General features: G+C 38.4%; 1 protein-coding gene across 1 annotated transcript in view; it reads right to left on the bottom strand.

Moving 5' to 3' along the window:
• cdh16 (cadherin 16, KSP-cadherin) overlaps positions 1–16,283 on the bottom strand; it is a 29,942-nt gene extending 13,659 nt beyond the window's left edge. Inside the window, exons 1-10 of the mRNA XM_003445760.3 lie at positions 16,208–16,283; positions 15,649–15,699; positions 15,448–15,546; positions 13,479–13,613; positions 11,181–11,310; positions 10,380–10,538; positions 8,305–8,501; positions 3,490–3,615; positions 1,311–1,461; positions 131–343 (exon numbers count right to left, since the gene is read on the bottom strand). Of these exons, the coding sequence (XP_003445808.2) occupies positions 131–343; positions 1,311–1,461; positions 3,490–3,615; positions 8,305–8,501; positions 10,380–10,538; positions 11,181–11,310; positions 13,479–13,613; positions 15,448–15,546; positions 15,649–15,693 (1,255 nt within the window). The 5' untranslated portion in view covers positions 15,694–15,699; positions 16,208–16,283. The remainder of the gene's footprint in view (positions 1–130; positions 344–1,310; positions 1,462–3,489; positions 3,616–8,304; positions 8,502–10,379; positions 10,539–11,180; positions 11,311–13,478; positions 13,614–15,447; positions 15,547–15,648; positions 15,700–16,207) is intronic.
• Positions 16,284–16,309: the final 26 nt, after the last annotated feature.

Raw genomic sequence — 16,309 nt, 5'->3', positions numbered from 1 at the left:
GATGTACCTGTTTGTGTCACTGCTATACTTCCTCTCTTTAACTCCCTGAAGTACAAGATAAACACTACAGTTTCCTATTCATGAAAATTGCACTATAGCTAAGGTTGTATTTTGCATTATACATAGTCACCTTTGGCATCCTCAGCAGTGATGGTTAGAGTGTACTGCGGTGCCGTGCCCTCCATACTATCCGCTTGGACCGAGATGACCCCTGAGTCACGGTCCACTCTGAAGAGGGCACGAGGACTCTCTGGAATTTGTCCAACTAAACGGTAGAAGATTCGTACATTGTCTGTCTTAGGGTCATCATTATCGGCCGCTTGCACTGTCAGGATTTCTGTCCCTGCAGGAAAAAATATATGAATAAAGAGCAGGAGGAGGCTCTCTGATTTATCATCAGACAATATTTTCAGTTAGAGCTATAAAAAGGGGTTTTCTACACTATTTTAAATATATATATTTACCACAAATAAAATGTGACCATTTTACCATTTAGAAAATTATGTTTACATTTTCTATTTTTAAAAAATGTATATAATGTATAATGAATTGTACATACTGTTTTTCTTTGGCAAATTTCAAATCTTTTTGAAGTTTGAATTCTCTTTTTCTTTTTTCTCTCTTTGAACTCTTTTGTCAAGTAACAACAAGAGAAGCTAAAATGACAAGTCCGACAGCACACTGCTTTAAAATAGGGAGAGAGTATAACAATAGCTTTCTCATATAATCCTCACTCAGTGATTCCATTTAGATTAACAGATTGCCCTGTGTAATTCATTTCCCCGAATCAGAATGTTTTAAAGCACCAACAAAAGCTTTTATGCCAAGGACCTGATACGTTACAACCCACCGTGTGCTTTTTAGGAGCACAGGAGGAGTGTTGGTGCTTCCCCTGTGTCCTGGCAAAGATCCCAATCTGCTTTCACAAAATGTATCTGGCACTCTCCACCCTTTCATCACAACAACATTGCATTCAGGCTGTGCTTTTGCACTAAGCTGTGAAACAGTACTCTTATTATAAAATAATTCTAGAAAATGACTATTCAAATTCACTGTGTTGCTTTGTTATCATCATTACTTGTAAGACAAGTTTTTTTTTTAAAGATGTTTTACATGCAAAGATTGTATTTTGGCCAAAGAAATTGTATTTTTCTTCCTTGGATTTTGGTGTGTGGTCTTAAAGCACACAGCCTGTGTGATGCAGTATCTTAATATTCCACTGTAATCTGATTAGTTGGAATAGGAAAAGTATGACTTGCATGAGTGAAAAAAACCAAACAAAAAAATCACCCAAAACCTATATGTGTTACCTCGAGCGGCCAGTTCTTTCACCACAGTATGGTATTGTGCCTGTGGAAATGTGGGCCTGTTATCATTAGCGTCACCCACCATCACCCTCAGCTCCACAGGTTTGGCAATCTCCCTACCGTCGGGACGCTCAACCACAATGCTGATATGAAACTAAGTAAGAAGCAAAGGTGAAAAAAGAAGAAAAAGCAGAGAGGAAAATATCTGGTCACATGTGGTACCCTTAACACTGTGGCTTAGGAGTCATGCAACCCACACTCCCATTAACATTCTAGCAGCAGACAAAAAAAAGGGATTACATGCCCAGTAGACTAACGACTGTAAAGTGTTCCTCTGTACATGATAGTATACATTTCTGCAATATGAGTAAACGTTCACTTTTTGATCCTGGTTTATATTTGCCGATTTTGTTGAGGTTCTGGTTTTCTAGTTTCTATCTCATCTCAAATCAGCCATTTTTTTTGCACATTTCCTGCTTAACCATTTCAAATTTGTGTAAAAATGTCATGGTCCAGTGAACATATACAATGAGTGCTATGAATTTTTTTGTCTTGCTTGAAGAAAGCAAAGGGAACTGGAGTCACATTCAATGTCTGTGTGCACAAATAAAAGATGATTCTGATTCTCATTCAAATAGTTTTTTGTTTTTTTTGAAAAATTGTCCTTCAACCCACTTTCAAAGCATTTTGGAAACAATGTTTGAACATGAATATCTCAAAAAATTTTAAAGACAAAAACCTGAAATTTTCACTGGCCTTTCTTATTATCAAAATGAACCAGGATATGGAATTTGGGACAGATCCATTCAACAATGTCTTAAGTATTGGCTAGATAAAATATTAGATGTTCAGCATTTGTGCAAAGTCCCGTATTTTAGCACACACTGATAAAAAACTGCACACTACAATTCCTGAATGGTTTCTAGTATGTATAAAAGTATGTAGAATAGATTTCAACAACTTAGTTACAAAAATGAAGAAAATACTATTTACTATTAAATAAAAGAGCAAAGCTGTATTGAGATTAAGTCTTCTGGCATTTTTTGGTTCTTAAGCACTTTTCACAGCTCTTAAAATCAAATATACAAATGTAACTTTTGTAACTTCTTTTACCAGTGGTAGCAGCACACCAAACAACATCTTACGTTTTTTCAAAGCCTCATTGGTTTTCCTTAAATACTTTAATATATATAACCTTAAAAAACTTTTTAAAAAGTCTTGAATAAATATAAGAGGAAGTCATTGTATCAGTTTGAGCTTCCTGTTTATGACAGACTGTATTAAACCCCTGAGACGCCAGTTTAAAAAATCGTTTTCAAACTTCCACTGAAAGGTCACTGAAGAAAAAGACAGGGTAATGTGCTAGAACACTGCGTTTTAACAATAATCACATCACCCAATGTAGCTCAGTCTTTCTGTGCTTTTCTTTGGTGCATCTGTGCCAGAATATTCTGCTCACTGAGTCATTCAAAGCTCACAGGAGCTTAGGTTGTCTGCAAAGCTTGAGAGCAAAATGCAAACACATGGACTTTAATTTGTAATCCTGACACAAAGGATGATCTTTCCTTTGATCTAAAGTGAGACAGATTTGCAATGAAGACTTTCAGATTCGCGATCTTTAGAGCCATTATACAACAAACTTCTTGTCACAGGCAGAATGTATTTAATGAATAGAGCACTTTTCAGGTTTTGGTTTGTAATTAGGCTGTGACTCAGTGCTCAGCTTTGCTGAAGTAATGTGTACCAGGGTTCCTACAATAAAAAACCCATTAAGTTGTAAGTAATAGGAGAGTTAATTAAAAACAGGGACTTTCTTCCAATGAACAACACGAGAACCTTTTTAGTGACAATAAGCCTGTCACTTCTCATTGTTCAGCTTTTAAATAATAATCTTGTCATCAGATGGTGAAAATACTTGTGAATGAATCACGTCATCCTGCTAGTTTAAATATAAATGACATGCACCTGTGTGATGAGTTTTTAAATCAGGGCAATCTTTATAAACACATCAGCTGACAAACACACATCATCTTTGATATCAAAGTTTTCACATACTGTGGGTTCAGAAATTGAAATAAAGGGTTCAATCTTTAATAGAGGAATTAATTCAGACATTTTTGACTCTAATCTTGAAATGTCATTTCTTATTAGGTGCTGGAGATGTTTGGCGCACAGTGCAGACCTGGTCTTGTGTCTCTCTGTCCAGCGGGGCATTGAGATAAATGACTCCTTCTCTGCTGATGGTGAAGAGCATCTCTGGAAACTCCCCCTCCAGACCATACTCTGCCTGACTGCCACTCCATTTGACCTAAATTAGCACAGACAAATGTACACAAACATTTTATGAGTACTCAGTTCTACATATCTGCAAGTGAATTAAACACGAATATGGTTTCTTATCTGGGCGCAGCAGGAAAATTGAGCAGCAAACTGTAAACGTAGAAAGCTTTGCGACCGAGCGTGTAAGATGTATAAATACCAAGTTAAGCTACCATTTGTTTACATGATAAGGAGCCAGTTAAATGCGCTGACACTGATGGGGAACAGAGAGCACAGCCAAAACTAACGATGAAGGCTGAAGGGGATTTTCCACTCTGCTTTACAACCCCCTGACAGAGGGCTGTGCAGATGGGCTGAAAGGGCCCTAGTAGCAATCAAACAGCACCCAACAAGGACAAGAGCCCAGTTGTATCACAGCTGATGCAAACCCAGGGCATGTGCATCTCCTCAACTCACTGTCACACACTCGTCCCTTGTTTTGGATATAACTGCCCATATGCAATGCTTCTGTATACACAAAGCCACTTCACACAGCTGGCCGCCTTTCAGTGTTATTGTGTGCTTTGAGAACTTGCAACTTTAAAGACACGTGATTGATGAGCACTGACTCTTTTGTATAGAGTTATATACAAATCATCTATGAAATCATCTGTTTCGCCTCCATCCATGTTTCAGTTTTCCAAGCACGTGCTGTCTCTGTGATAGCTTGTGTTTGAGCTTGGTCAAGAGTGGCTGTGCACCTCTTGGCAGCACTTGGGGCATGATGCTAATCAGTACTTGAATAACGTCAAGTAAACCTCCCAAATCAGGCAATGTTATAATAATAAAGCTGAAGCTAGTTTCTCATTATTTAATAAGCTGACAGAAGATAAGTGCTGTGCAAAAGTCTTGAGACACCCCTCATTCCTTGATGTTTTATACAAAAATGGAAAATAGCAGCTTAAGCAGCTTTCTTGGCATTTTTTTAAGTAGTCTTCAGGAATAGTTCGCCAGGCTTCTTGAAGGACATTCAAAGCTCTTCTTTGGATGTTGGGTGCTTTTTGTTCTGTTCTCTGTCAAGATGATCCCACACTGCTTCAGTAATGTTGAGGTCCAGGCTCTGGGGAAGCCACTGTGTGTTTTTCTATTCAGGTATGCTTTTACTGCATTGGCAGTGTGTTTGGGATCAATGCCATACTGGAAAATAAAGCCACTGCCAAGCAGACATTTTCCAGACGGTATTGCACGGTGAATCAAAATCATATTTTGATTTCTCAAAATAAATCAAAAATAATTCCATCAGTTTTGTCAAGATTTCCAACACCAGTGACTGAAATGCAGTCCAAACTATTCAGTATATATACATTCTTGTATAATGTGGGACACTTCAGTCGTTTATCCTTGTTTCCCTTTCTTAAGAATGGCTTATTGACAACCAACTTTACATTGAGACCATTTCTGGTGAGGCTTCAGTGAACTGTAGATGGAGCAGCTGCAGAGCCAGATGCATCTCTCAGGTCCTGTGTTACATCTCTACTGATTGTCCATGGAGCTTGGAAAGAAAAGCATCTGGACTTCTTCGCTTTTCTTTCCAAGCTCCTTAGACTACGATGACCTGGATGACTGAGAACCTTCACAGACATCTCTACTGATTTTTTTTTCCTATTTCTCAAGGACATGACTTCCAGATACTGTTCATCTACTGTAGATAGTCTTTTCAGGTCTGACACTTGCCTGACATTTGTTCTTCATTTGTCCAATTTCTTCAGATTTTTTCAAGATTACACAGTGTGTGGCGATATTTAAAGTTTATTGCTAATAGCTCTTTGGAAATCACCTTGCTGATGAAAAAACACAGTTCTATGCCTGTAACACTGTGTTATCTTTGTCATTTTTACAACACTAAAGCCATCACTTTACTACACTGACATGGCCACCCAACCACCTTGCATTTTGCTTACTTTAAGCTAAATTTTATCATAAACACCTGAGGGAGCATGGACACTCCCTGCTGATAGCCTTCACTGATATTTGATACTGAGGTGGTAACACAAGGTGTGCTGCATTTCATTCAATTGTCAATTGGAGAAAAGTTATTTAAAAAGCTCTGATTACAGTACATTTAATGTACTGTAATCAGAGCTATTCTAACACAATCAGGTTTCTAATGACTAATGTATGATGAGGCACCACACTGATACAAGTATCATCTGTAATACTACTCACTGATCATGAGGCCTTGACAGAGTTCGAGTGGGGCTCAAATTAATTCCACAATAAATAATGAAATTTCATGTGAGTGTGAACGCTAACAATTCAAAGCATTTAAGAGCTTTGATTCATTTGCAGCTACTGGGACCCTCACTCCCACTCGAGTCTCAATAGATTGCAGTCCTGAGTTCAAGTAGTTTCGGTGGTTGTGTTACACAATCAAAGTTTTTAGGGAATCAAAAACATGCAATAGATAACAAATTACAATGAACCCCCATAGCGGCGGTGATGCAATCGAATTGATAAATGTCTGGATTGCATATTTTAAAATCCAGCCGGAGCTTGGTTTGATCTGATTGCAGACTCAGAAAATGTAATCACAACAGCAGTCGACACTTACTTTTATAACTGACTATTACCCAGGGAAGGACAATGGCAGAGCGCATGCTAAGCAGCAGGTTGATTTCGGCATCTGTCACACCAAGGACGGTGTCAGCATGTAAAACACAAGATTTGTCACAGTTGAGTAGATGCCGACATGACTGCTTCATTTATCTGAGACAGTAGGGGAGGTGGGATGCATAGAGTGGGTTCTTGGACACGATTCTCTATGTATGTGTCATAACAGCAGTTAGTCCCACCACCTACTGAGCACAGCAGTATTAGAACACCGCGTAGGCGAAATAAGGCTTCCCCCAACTAAACATCGTGTTAACCTAATCCCGTTTTGTGTGATTTTAGTTTGCGATGAGAACAAACGGGACTCTGTGAATAAATAGTGTTCACGTAGATGATTCAGTAAAGGAACAAGAGGTCTCATTTCACACTCTACTAACACATTTTTCATTAGAAATTAAAAGAAAAACACACAGGAAATCTGCTCATTGAAAGATTTCCAGACAGCCTTGTTTACATATAGAGACACAGATGCTATGTGTTGATAATAAATAATTAAAAGGTCACCGAGCCGGAGTATTACATTATAAATAACAACTAAACCTTTAAGATAAAACTGTAGACTTTGCTGCTGATTTGAACTGGCTTTTGAAAATATGACAAAAAAGAAATCAAATCAGCCCACGCTTGTGAATCCACACGTTTTCCGTGGGTGGCAGGGGACGTTGGAACAGGAGAGAAGAGAGACTGAGGGCGAGTGTGAGGGGGAGGTGGGAGAAAACCAGAGGAGGGGGAGGTATTGCGGTGTACCTGCTGGCCAAAGCGATTCTCACAATTTGATTGAGCTTTATATTCAGCTCTGCAGGTCCCATTGTTTCCACAGTTCTCAGAAGTGAATAACTAAGATTAGTTTTTTTTAAATGCAGGTGTAGATTTAAAAGATTTCCTGACAAAGGGTAACTGCCACTGCTAGCAGGTTTTTTTTCCATGTGTTACAAAACCCTCTGAGGGCTATTGAGTTATTTATAGACATGTAGCAGATATGGCAACATTATAAAAAGCAAAGGGTTAGAAAAGACCAGGCTCGGACACCAACCTATAAATAGAATTTACATAGATACCACGAGATGCTTTTTGGAGTTAATCCAGTGTGAAAAAGGGACCGGCTCTGTGGGCTTGTAGGCTTTTTTGAAGAAAAGATAGCAATCAAACATTTTCCATGGTATTTCAAGTTTTAGATGTGAAATTGTGCCCATATCTTCACGCGATCATCAAGGTTTACTTTTTCAACACTCCTTTGTGAGGCTGCAGCACTTAGATTTCTTTATCAGTTCATCTTTCGTTGCTTTTTAATTAGTACTTACTTAGTTTAATCAGAAATGTCAGGGAATCACAAATGTCTCTTTACAAGCTGATGTCTTTGGATATCTTGTTTTGGACAACTAAAAATGTTAAACTCAAAGATATTCACTTTACAATAAGTCTCAGTTGAATAGGAGTACTTACACAGTACTTACACAGTAGTTTTTAAGGTTACATAACAGCAGCAAGAAGAAGAGAAATGTGCCAAAAAATAATAGGAATGTCCTTCTATTGAACTGGACCTGGATGGACTTTTCTTTAGATTATACAAGATATTCAAATATTTGTAGCAAGCCGTACAATATGATTAGAATTGCACTGCATATGTTCTGTGTATTTGAGTTTAGATTTTGGCTTAAAGCTGTAAGATTTGTGTAATACCCCTCAGAGTGATGGTAGGTGGGTGGGCGGGCGGCAGTGAGTGAGTAAATATGGGAGTTAAAGTGACTCAGTCAGGATGTGGCCTGAAAGGATCCATGGCATTTGAACAGCCTCAATAATTTAGTATTTGGTCACTTAGAAGGAAACACTAAAAACAGCAACAAGCAATGTGAGGCCACTTCACTCAGACCACACTACTGACACCGTTTGCTTGACTGCAACGTGATAACATTGTTGTACTGCATTAATAATGCCGCACCATTTAATTATTTTTTAAAAATCATGTACAAGGGGCTTTATTTTAGACTGTGCATACAGTGCTAACATGCTGCATTTGTGTTGAAATGTTGCTGAGTCAATACAATTTTTTGGTGTTTTGCTGTCTCACCTGTGAGATGGGTATGGGGTAAGGGCCCGGAAGATTTTCCTGAAGCCGTACAGGGTCAGGTGATGCCCAGGTGTTTCCTGTCACCTCAACAGTAACAATGCCAGTGGAAAAGAAGGCATCTGCCCTCCCAGCCATATCCTTCACCATCACTGAGAGCTTATAACGACCACACATCTCTGGGTCCAGAGTAGAGGCTCCTGGTGGTGACAGAGGCATAAATTATGCAAGAAAGCCTACAAGATAACAGTACAGCACTTTATTAGAACATATGTGTTAGTTTCCAGAGTGCAAAAAGGCAAAAGTCCTGAAAGCTAAACAAGCAAACACACCATAATAACATAAAGACACTCCAATAATCAAAGCATTAACATGTCCTCACATATCTGAGTGATCCTTCTATCCTTTCTTTTGCAATTTCTTGGTTAAATGGAAGCAAAATAACATAAACAGCCTACTTGAAGTGTAATTGTGACCAGGTAGCCTAAAGAGAAGGTGCAAAAATCAAGGAGGCAATTTTCACTGCTGCTCGTCTTGTGGAAATCATCAGCAGCGTGGGCCGGAAAGGACCAGCAAGTGTGAAAGTCATCCAGCTCCTGCCAAACCGTAGCAAAGGGCAATTCCAAAGCTACAGAAATAGCACTGGCACTTAAGAATTTCTCGCATGTGTGTCCGCTAGATTGGAAAAGATATAATTGAATAATGTTATTGTAATACTTTTGTATCAAATATTTATACATTACTGGCATTTTTGTGACGTCAGGCTTTTCCAAGACCTTTCTTTATGTTCACATTTTGATCCTATTTTAACAACTTCAACTTGTGTTTCTCAGAAGTGTTTTAAAAATTCTGTACATGTGTCTCCCTCTATGATTAGAAACTGACCAATAACAGCTTTTTCAGGAAAATATCAACAATAAAAATATTTCCTGATATTCTTTGTTTTGTTTTATTGGGAAAAAGGGTTACTTGGTTTGTATTGAGGTGTGAGTATTGTGCTCTTGCAGACAACGTATTTGGACAATAACAGATTTCCTTTACTTAAGCGCGTTCATGTGCAAATAAATGAGATATTACAGAGAATTTACTTTTTTATTTTAGTATGGTATTGTTTAAATTACTTATTTAAATAAAAGAATTTTGCTTTAGATACGTTTTTTCATACACTAGATGTTTAAAGCTTATTGGACACTTGGATGCTAAATCACTGGTGGACTGAAGTGCATCGTTTCAGTGTTGATATCTGCAGAAAAGAGCCCACAGCAGCTCACACATGGGCTACAATTTAGATTCCATTGTGACAGTGAAGAAGATAATAATGAGGCTCACTGTCAAAGAGATATAAAAATAGTTTGCCATAGTCAATATCTGGATTTTTTTTTTTCAAGCAAAAATCTATGCATGCACATGAAATCTAGACAATTGCTGGAAACCTGGTAGACCAATCAGTGCAAGTCTTGTGCATGATGGTGAAGATAAACCTGTTTATGACTGCAAATCAAGTCAAGAATGCTCGACATTGATGATGGTGAGCATTTTTCCCTCTCTGTCTCAAGATGCAAGCAAAAACTGAAAAGCCAGATTAAGGGTCTCTAAAACCGTATAGAAAACAGTAAGGTTGTATAATGGTTTTGTGGCCTTGTGAAATGAAGTGAAAGTAAAGAAAAGAACAGCTCATGACCCAAAGCATACCGACACAGAGCTGCTTCCTTTTGTTGCTTTGACATGCATGACAGCTAGTGCAACTGATTTCATTGCTGAATGGAACAATGGGATGAATGAATGAGGTAGAGGAGTATTCAGTCCATTAGAATTCACTGAATGCCATTTCATCATTCAAGAGGACAGACTATCTACACGATAAGCTCCTAAGAAATAAGAAAGCATTTTTTAATAAATGTAAAGAGTTGGCCTCTCAAATTGCAGAAAGTCCAAATTAAATTGTAAAAAGCTGCACTCTAGGTGACCCTGCACGCTGATTTGTTGGAAAATTATATGTTGAGGCTTCCCTTTATGGATACCCCCACCCCCACAAAATTATCTTGACTATTTCCTTTTAGTGGCTGGTTAAGACTGACCTTCCTCAGTGAGTGAAACTTCTCCAGAGATGGCATGGATGGAGAACATTTGGCTGGAGGGAATCCTGGGTGTTTGTTCCATCAGGCTGAAGCGCAGATCAGCGTGGGGACTGTTGCGGTCGTCACGATCTAGTGCTTCCACTTGCATGAATGGTATTCCTGAGAGATACGGGTGACACAGAATTAAAGAGTGGGACAAAATGTCTCAATTTCCATCCCTAACTATACCAAGAAAACATGCTGATGTTCGGCAAAAGAACAAAAAGGTGGGTTGTGTAACGGCAAATTTTAAAAGTTAAAGATGACACCTCTGCAAAATGCCTAGTCTGCACGGACAGAGTAAAACAGTAACAGAATTAGCTTCAGTGAGTTGACCTTTGTGGGATATTCAAACAGAAAGCTGATCAACACAAATGTATGAAGGTATATGTACCATCATGGTTTTCTTAAATGAAAAATACATAAAAACATAAAGGAGTTAATACTATGAGCTAAACCCCGTGTATGTCGAAAGGACTTCAAATGGAATACACTGGGGCCTTTGTATCAAATAAATGCGATCACCAAAACCCATGACAAAGTCTTCTTGTGTGCGTGTGACTGAAATGATGCTGTTTGCAACGTTATTAAATCTATTTATACTGATGTTAAGGTTAAACTGCAGTTTCCACGGAGACATGAGGCATGTTTTTTTCACTGTTGACGAAATTCAGCATATTTCATAAATCAGGACTGACGAATGTGACCCAGCCTTAAATTGGTTGTGTAATACGTTCACATCTGAGTGCAAGGTTCTCGTACCCTTGAGAAGCCCGAGCTGCACGCTGCCTCTCATGCTCTCCTCTATGAACGTAGGCACGTTGTCATTCTTGTCGATGACACACACTTCAACGTTGAAGCTCTGACGATGCACTGACGTTCTGAAGGACACCTGTGACGCAAACACAAACATGTTCTGTAAGTAACACATGCTGGAGCCCGCATCCACCCTTTTCATGCGAATCGTTTAGCAGCCCCAAACTGCTTTGAACAACAGCGCATGATCATTATGAACAAGATGATGAACAAGAGTATAAAAATGTATTTTCCATGTGAACTATCTGTATGGCACATTGGAGAAAGTCATTCGTTAGCCGAAACATGACTGAAAATTATGAGGGGCCGTACAAGCCAAAATTCATTCTTTCACTCTCACACATATACATTCTTCTTTCACACACATATATTTTCACTCTCACACACATATATTTTCACTCTCACACACATACATTCTTCTTTCACACACATATATTTTCACTCTCACACACATATATTTTCACTCTCACACACATACATTCTTCTTTCACACACATATATTTTCACTCTCACACACATACATTCTTCTTTCACACACATATATTTCCACTCTCACATACATATATTTTCACTCTCACATACATATATTTTCACTGTCACACACATACATTCTTCTTTCGCACACATATATATTTTCACTCTCACATACATACATTTTCATTTATGCATTCCTACATTTTGCTCTCATTTGCATGCATTCAATATGCATTTAATCTCACAAATAATATATGTATGTAAGAAGAGAATGCATACATGTCAGAAGAAAATATATGAATGTGAATGAAAGAGTATAGTGGAAACGGAAGGAGTTTAATGGAAACGGAAGGCTGGGTGTCTGTACCGCTGTGATTGGCTGAGAAGCACGCGCGGGTCACTTTCAAGTGTCTGACAGCATTGAGGGGGGAGAAGAAACTCGAGTTCTTCAGCAAGCTATCGGGGTTTTAAGAAATATTTTATCATCTCCTGAAACGGTCACATCGTTGTCCTCGTCACTTGATCGAGATGGGACGGGCTCAACTTTTTTTTTTACGTGCGCTCAAATTTTTTTTACGTGCGCTCAGAATAGTGGGACAAAAATAAGGCCATAGGTAACAGGCATCTCCGAAAATGTTAGAGCACTTATGGAAATATGTGATGTCTTGATGAATCAAGCAGATATTTGAAGTTTACACAGCACCATTCTCGCATGAAAATATCTTAAAAGTTTATTTTGTGACCTATGGCGTTATTTTTGTGCCACAAAACCAGCCAATCACAGACTTGGATGCAAAAATATCTGATTGGCTGTTCTGGTCTCCAATCAGCTCGAAATGACGAAATGCAATATCTCAGAATCCATTTCGTCCAAAACTCAAACGAGGCAGTGGCAGAGAAGCACAGAGTGGCAGAGTTTGAAATATTACTCTTTCTGGGTTACTGTGGCGTTATTTTTGTGCCACTATTCTGAGCGCACGTAAAAAAAAAGTTGAGCCCGTCCCATCTCGATCAAGTGACGAGGACAACGATGTGACCGTTTCAGGAGATGATAAAATATTTCTTAACACCCCGATAGCTTGCTGAAGAACTCGAGTTTCTTCTCCCCCCTCCATACTGTCAGACACTTGAAAGTGACCCGCGCGTGCTTCTCAGCCAATCACAGCGGTACAGACACCCAGCCTTCCGTTTCCATTAAACTCCTTCCGTTTCCACTATACTCTTTCATTCACATACATATATTTTCTTCTGACATGTATGCATTCTCTTCTTATATACATATATTATTTGTGAGATTAAATGCATATTGAATGCATGTAAATGAGAGCAAAATGTAGGAATGCATAAATGAAAATGTATGTATGTGAGAGTGAAAATATATATGTGTGTGAAAGAAGAATGTATGTGTGTGAGAGTGAAAATATATGTATGTGAGAGTGAAAATATATGTATGTGAGAGTGAAAATATATATGTGTGTGAAAGAAGAATGTATGTATGTGAGAGTGAAAATGTATGTATGTGAGAGTGAAAATATATGTATGTGAGAGTGAAAATATATGTATGTGAGAGTGAAAATATATGTGTGTGAAAGAAGAATGTATGTGTGTGAGAGTGAAAGAATGAAAATATATGTATGTGAGAGTGAAAATATATGTGTGTGAGAGAAGAATGTATGTGTGTGAGAGTGAAAGAATGAATTTTGGCTTGTACGGCCCCTCATAGAAAATTGCTTTCGGTGCACTATGATCAGAAAAGAAATGTTTTTATACCTGCAGAGAGTAAGATGGCTGCTTTTCCCTGTCCAGTGGTTTTAAGGCGTACAGAAACTGAGCATCAACTCCAAATATGCCCTCATCATCTCCTGTTACCACCAGGTCACTATAATTAGATGGCAGGCTTTGAAGCTGTGGGGATGAAGACAAAAAGTATGCATGAAAACAATCAGTTTGTCATCCTGGTTAATGGTTAATGAAAAAAAGGTGACTACACAGATGCACCTGCATTTAAACTAGATGACACTGCAACAAATACAGCATGATTAAAGTGCAAGCGATAGTCAGCTCTTCATGTTTTATCCTTTTCTGGTAAGTCGGTTAAAATTGAGCTTTTTTTTACTCTCTGCCGTGTTCACTAAGAGACAATAATTGAGCTCCCACAATAGCTGACCACCATTTGTTCCATATGCCTTAGGAGAAAGCAGAGCTGTGGTTTGCCAACAAGCAGCAACATTCCTTTGGGCTTCTTGTGAAAAAAATAACATTCAAATACCAGAATAAAAGATAAAGGAAATTCTCAAAGTTGAATCTAAATCCGATGTCTTCATCTGGAAGGTCTGGTTTGTCTCTCTTTATTCGCTTTGTTAGTTAAAAGTGTGCTAATCTGCTTAAAATAGCCCCAAGAGAGCCACACAGTGTACTTCAGTTTGAATAAGATAGAGTTTGAGTTAGACTGAGTAGGAATCTTTACTTCTTCTTCACCTTCTTTAGACATCTCCCTTTAGAGGCCACCACAACAGATCATCTGCCTCCATCTCACCCCGTCCCAGCCCTCACATCATCCTTCACTGCATTTATGATTTATTTTGAGGTCTTCTGGGTGGGTGAAAGGGCATTACCAAAGCAGGAATGAACCAACAGGCTGATTTGTTTGATCTTTTTAAAGTGTTTTATTAACAGTAAAATATGAACAATATAAAAAATTTCACAGCTTATGCTTTAGATTTTCTATTTACCAGCATCCTGCCATTCAACTTCCCCAATGACGAAATTACTTGATTACAAAAAATCCGTACAATGTTGCAGTACTTAATAAGAGGACTCAAGGACTGGATGCTTTGAAATCCCTAGAAGAAAAAATATAGCAGTGTCTGAAAAATCTACTTTAGAGCAGACGCTGAAACTGCGTATTTACAGTAATCTGCGAGATGAACACAAATGTCAACTGTGCTTTTGTACTTCGCAAGGTTTGCTGAATTAATCACTCAAGAAACTGAAACAGGAGAGCAGACGAGTTTAGCCCTCTCTGACGAACGCAGCTTCATGAAAAGGTTTTTGCCTTGAACGAATGTGAAGCAATTATTATGTCCATTCCATTTATAACACAAAGTGGGGTTATTATCCTCCATTCTGGCCATTAACAGGCTATTTGTGAGTGAGTCAAAATGACACCCAGACTGACATCAAAGCCTAAATATATGCCTATGTTTCATACAAGACGTGACGACACCACAGTCCAGCCCAATAAAATGCCAACATTCATGCTGTTGCACAACCCAGAGGAGGTCTGACTGACAAGTATGAATTAAACATCCTGCCTGCCACCCAGATGGACTATATGCAGAGACTGAGGCTGACACCTGAAAAGCATTGTGAACATGCCAATTACCAGGTTTATACACTTTCAGCTCTGAGTGCAAGAAAACACACAGATCCAGCTTTGGTCTACAGCATAATTTCATTTTCTATCAGTTTTCTTTTCAACATGTTACTGATTACTGAATGATGATCTTAAATGTTAAATCTTGATTAAATTTAGCATTTCTGACCTTTAAATAGTGAAAGGTCACGCTTACAACACAGAATTCTTACCAAAGTGCATTTGAAATCAAATCTGCTTGTATTTCTGCTTAGATATATAATTACCTAATCGTCATGATTAAAAAGGTTAGGTTTAGAGAAACACACATCTGCTTTCTTGGAAAATGAGCACAAGAAGTACAAGAAGTTTTAAGTGCCTTACCTTGGTTAGATACCATGGGAAAATACCATCGTAGTTTTCAGGGACACCAATTTTAACATTCGTCCCAGCACATGGTGCAGATGTATAAAGTACTGCCCACTGTGAAACAAAATGTTGTCTTGGTAGCAGCTGAAGGACAGTGTTCATGCAATAATCTTATCTTAGTATGAAAGGTTAATGTAATACAAAAAATCTGCTTACTATGAGAGCTGTGATGTGCATTGGTGTGGCTCCTCTCTCGGCCATGTGCCCCTGCAAACGGGATAAATGTATAATCACAGCATTTCAGACCAACTGATCTCAGCACAACAAACACAAACACTTTGTTAAAGATTCACCACTTATGAGAGGATTTCACAATTTTTAACCGAGCAATAGCGTGCACTCGAATGCACCACCACCTATGAAACCACTAAATGCCACATTTGAGCCCACACAGTGGACAACAAGAAAGACACTTTTGATTGGAAAGCAAAAGTACATTTCTTTTTAGGTTAATCTAAAAACAAAGCGTATTTCAGCATTAATGCCTGACAAATATCTTGTAGCTGTGAACCCAATTACTCTGAATTATGGTCACAGTAATCACTTATAAACTCCTCTAACTGCAATTAAAGCCTCCAAAGTACAAAAGATAAGCTGTGGGTATACTGTCGCTCAACAAAAGCAGATTGCGACAGTAATTATGATAGGAACATGTAATTAATAAAGAAAATTAATAAATAAACTCTATTCTCTAAACAAAAATGTTTCATCTTACCTTCTCCAAATGATGCGTGTGCTCCCTCTGAGAGGTGTGAGAGGAGTTTAAATTGGGTGGAAAAACTGAGCACTTGTACTCCTTTTGGTGGATTAATGGTTA

Source organism: Oreochromis niloticus, linkage group LG1 (genome assembly GCF_001858045.2).
Source record: "Oreochromis niloticus isolate F11D_XX linkage group LG1, O_niloticus_UMD_NMBU, whole genome shotgun sequence".
Classification (NCBI taxonomy): Eukaryota; Metazoa; Chordata; class Actinopteri; order Cichliformes; family Cichlidae; genus Oreochromis; species Oreochromis niloticus.
Note: the sequence above shows the minus strand (reverse complement) of the source record. Positions and strands in the feature narration are given on the sequence as shown.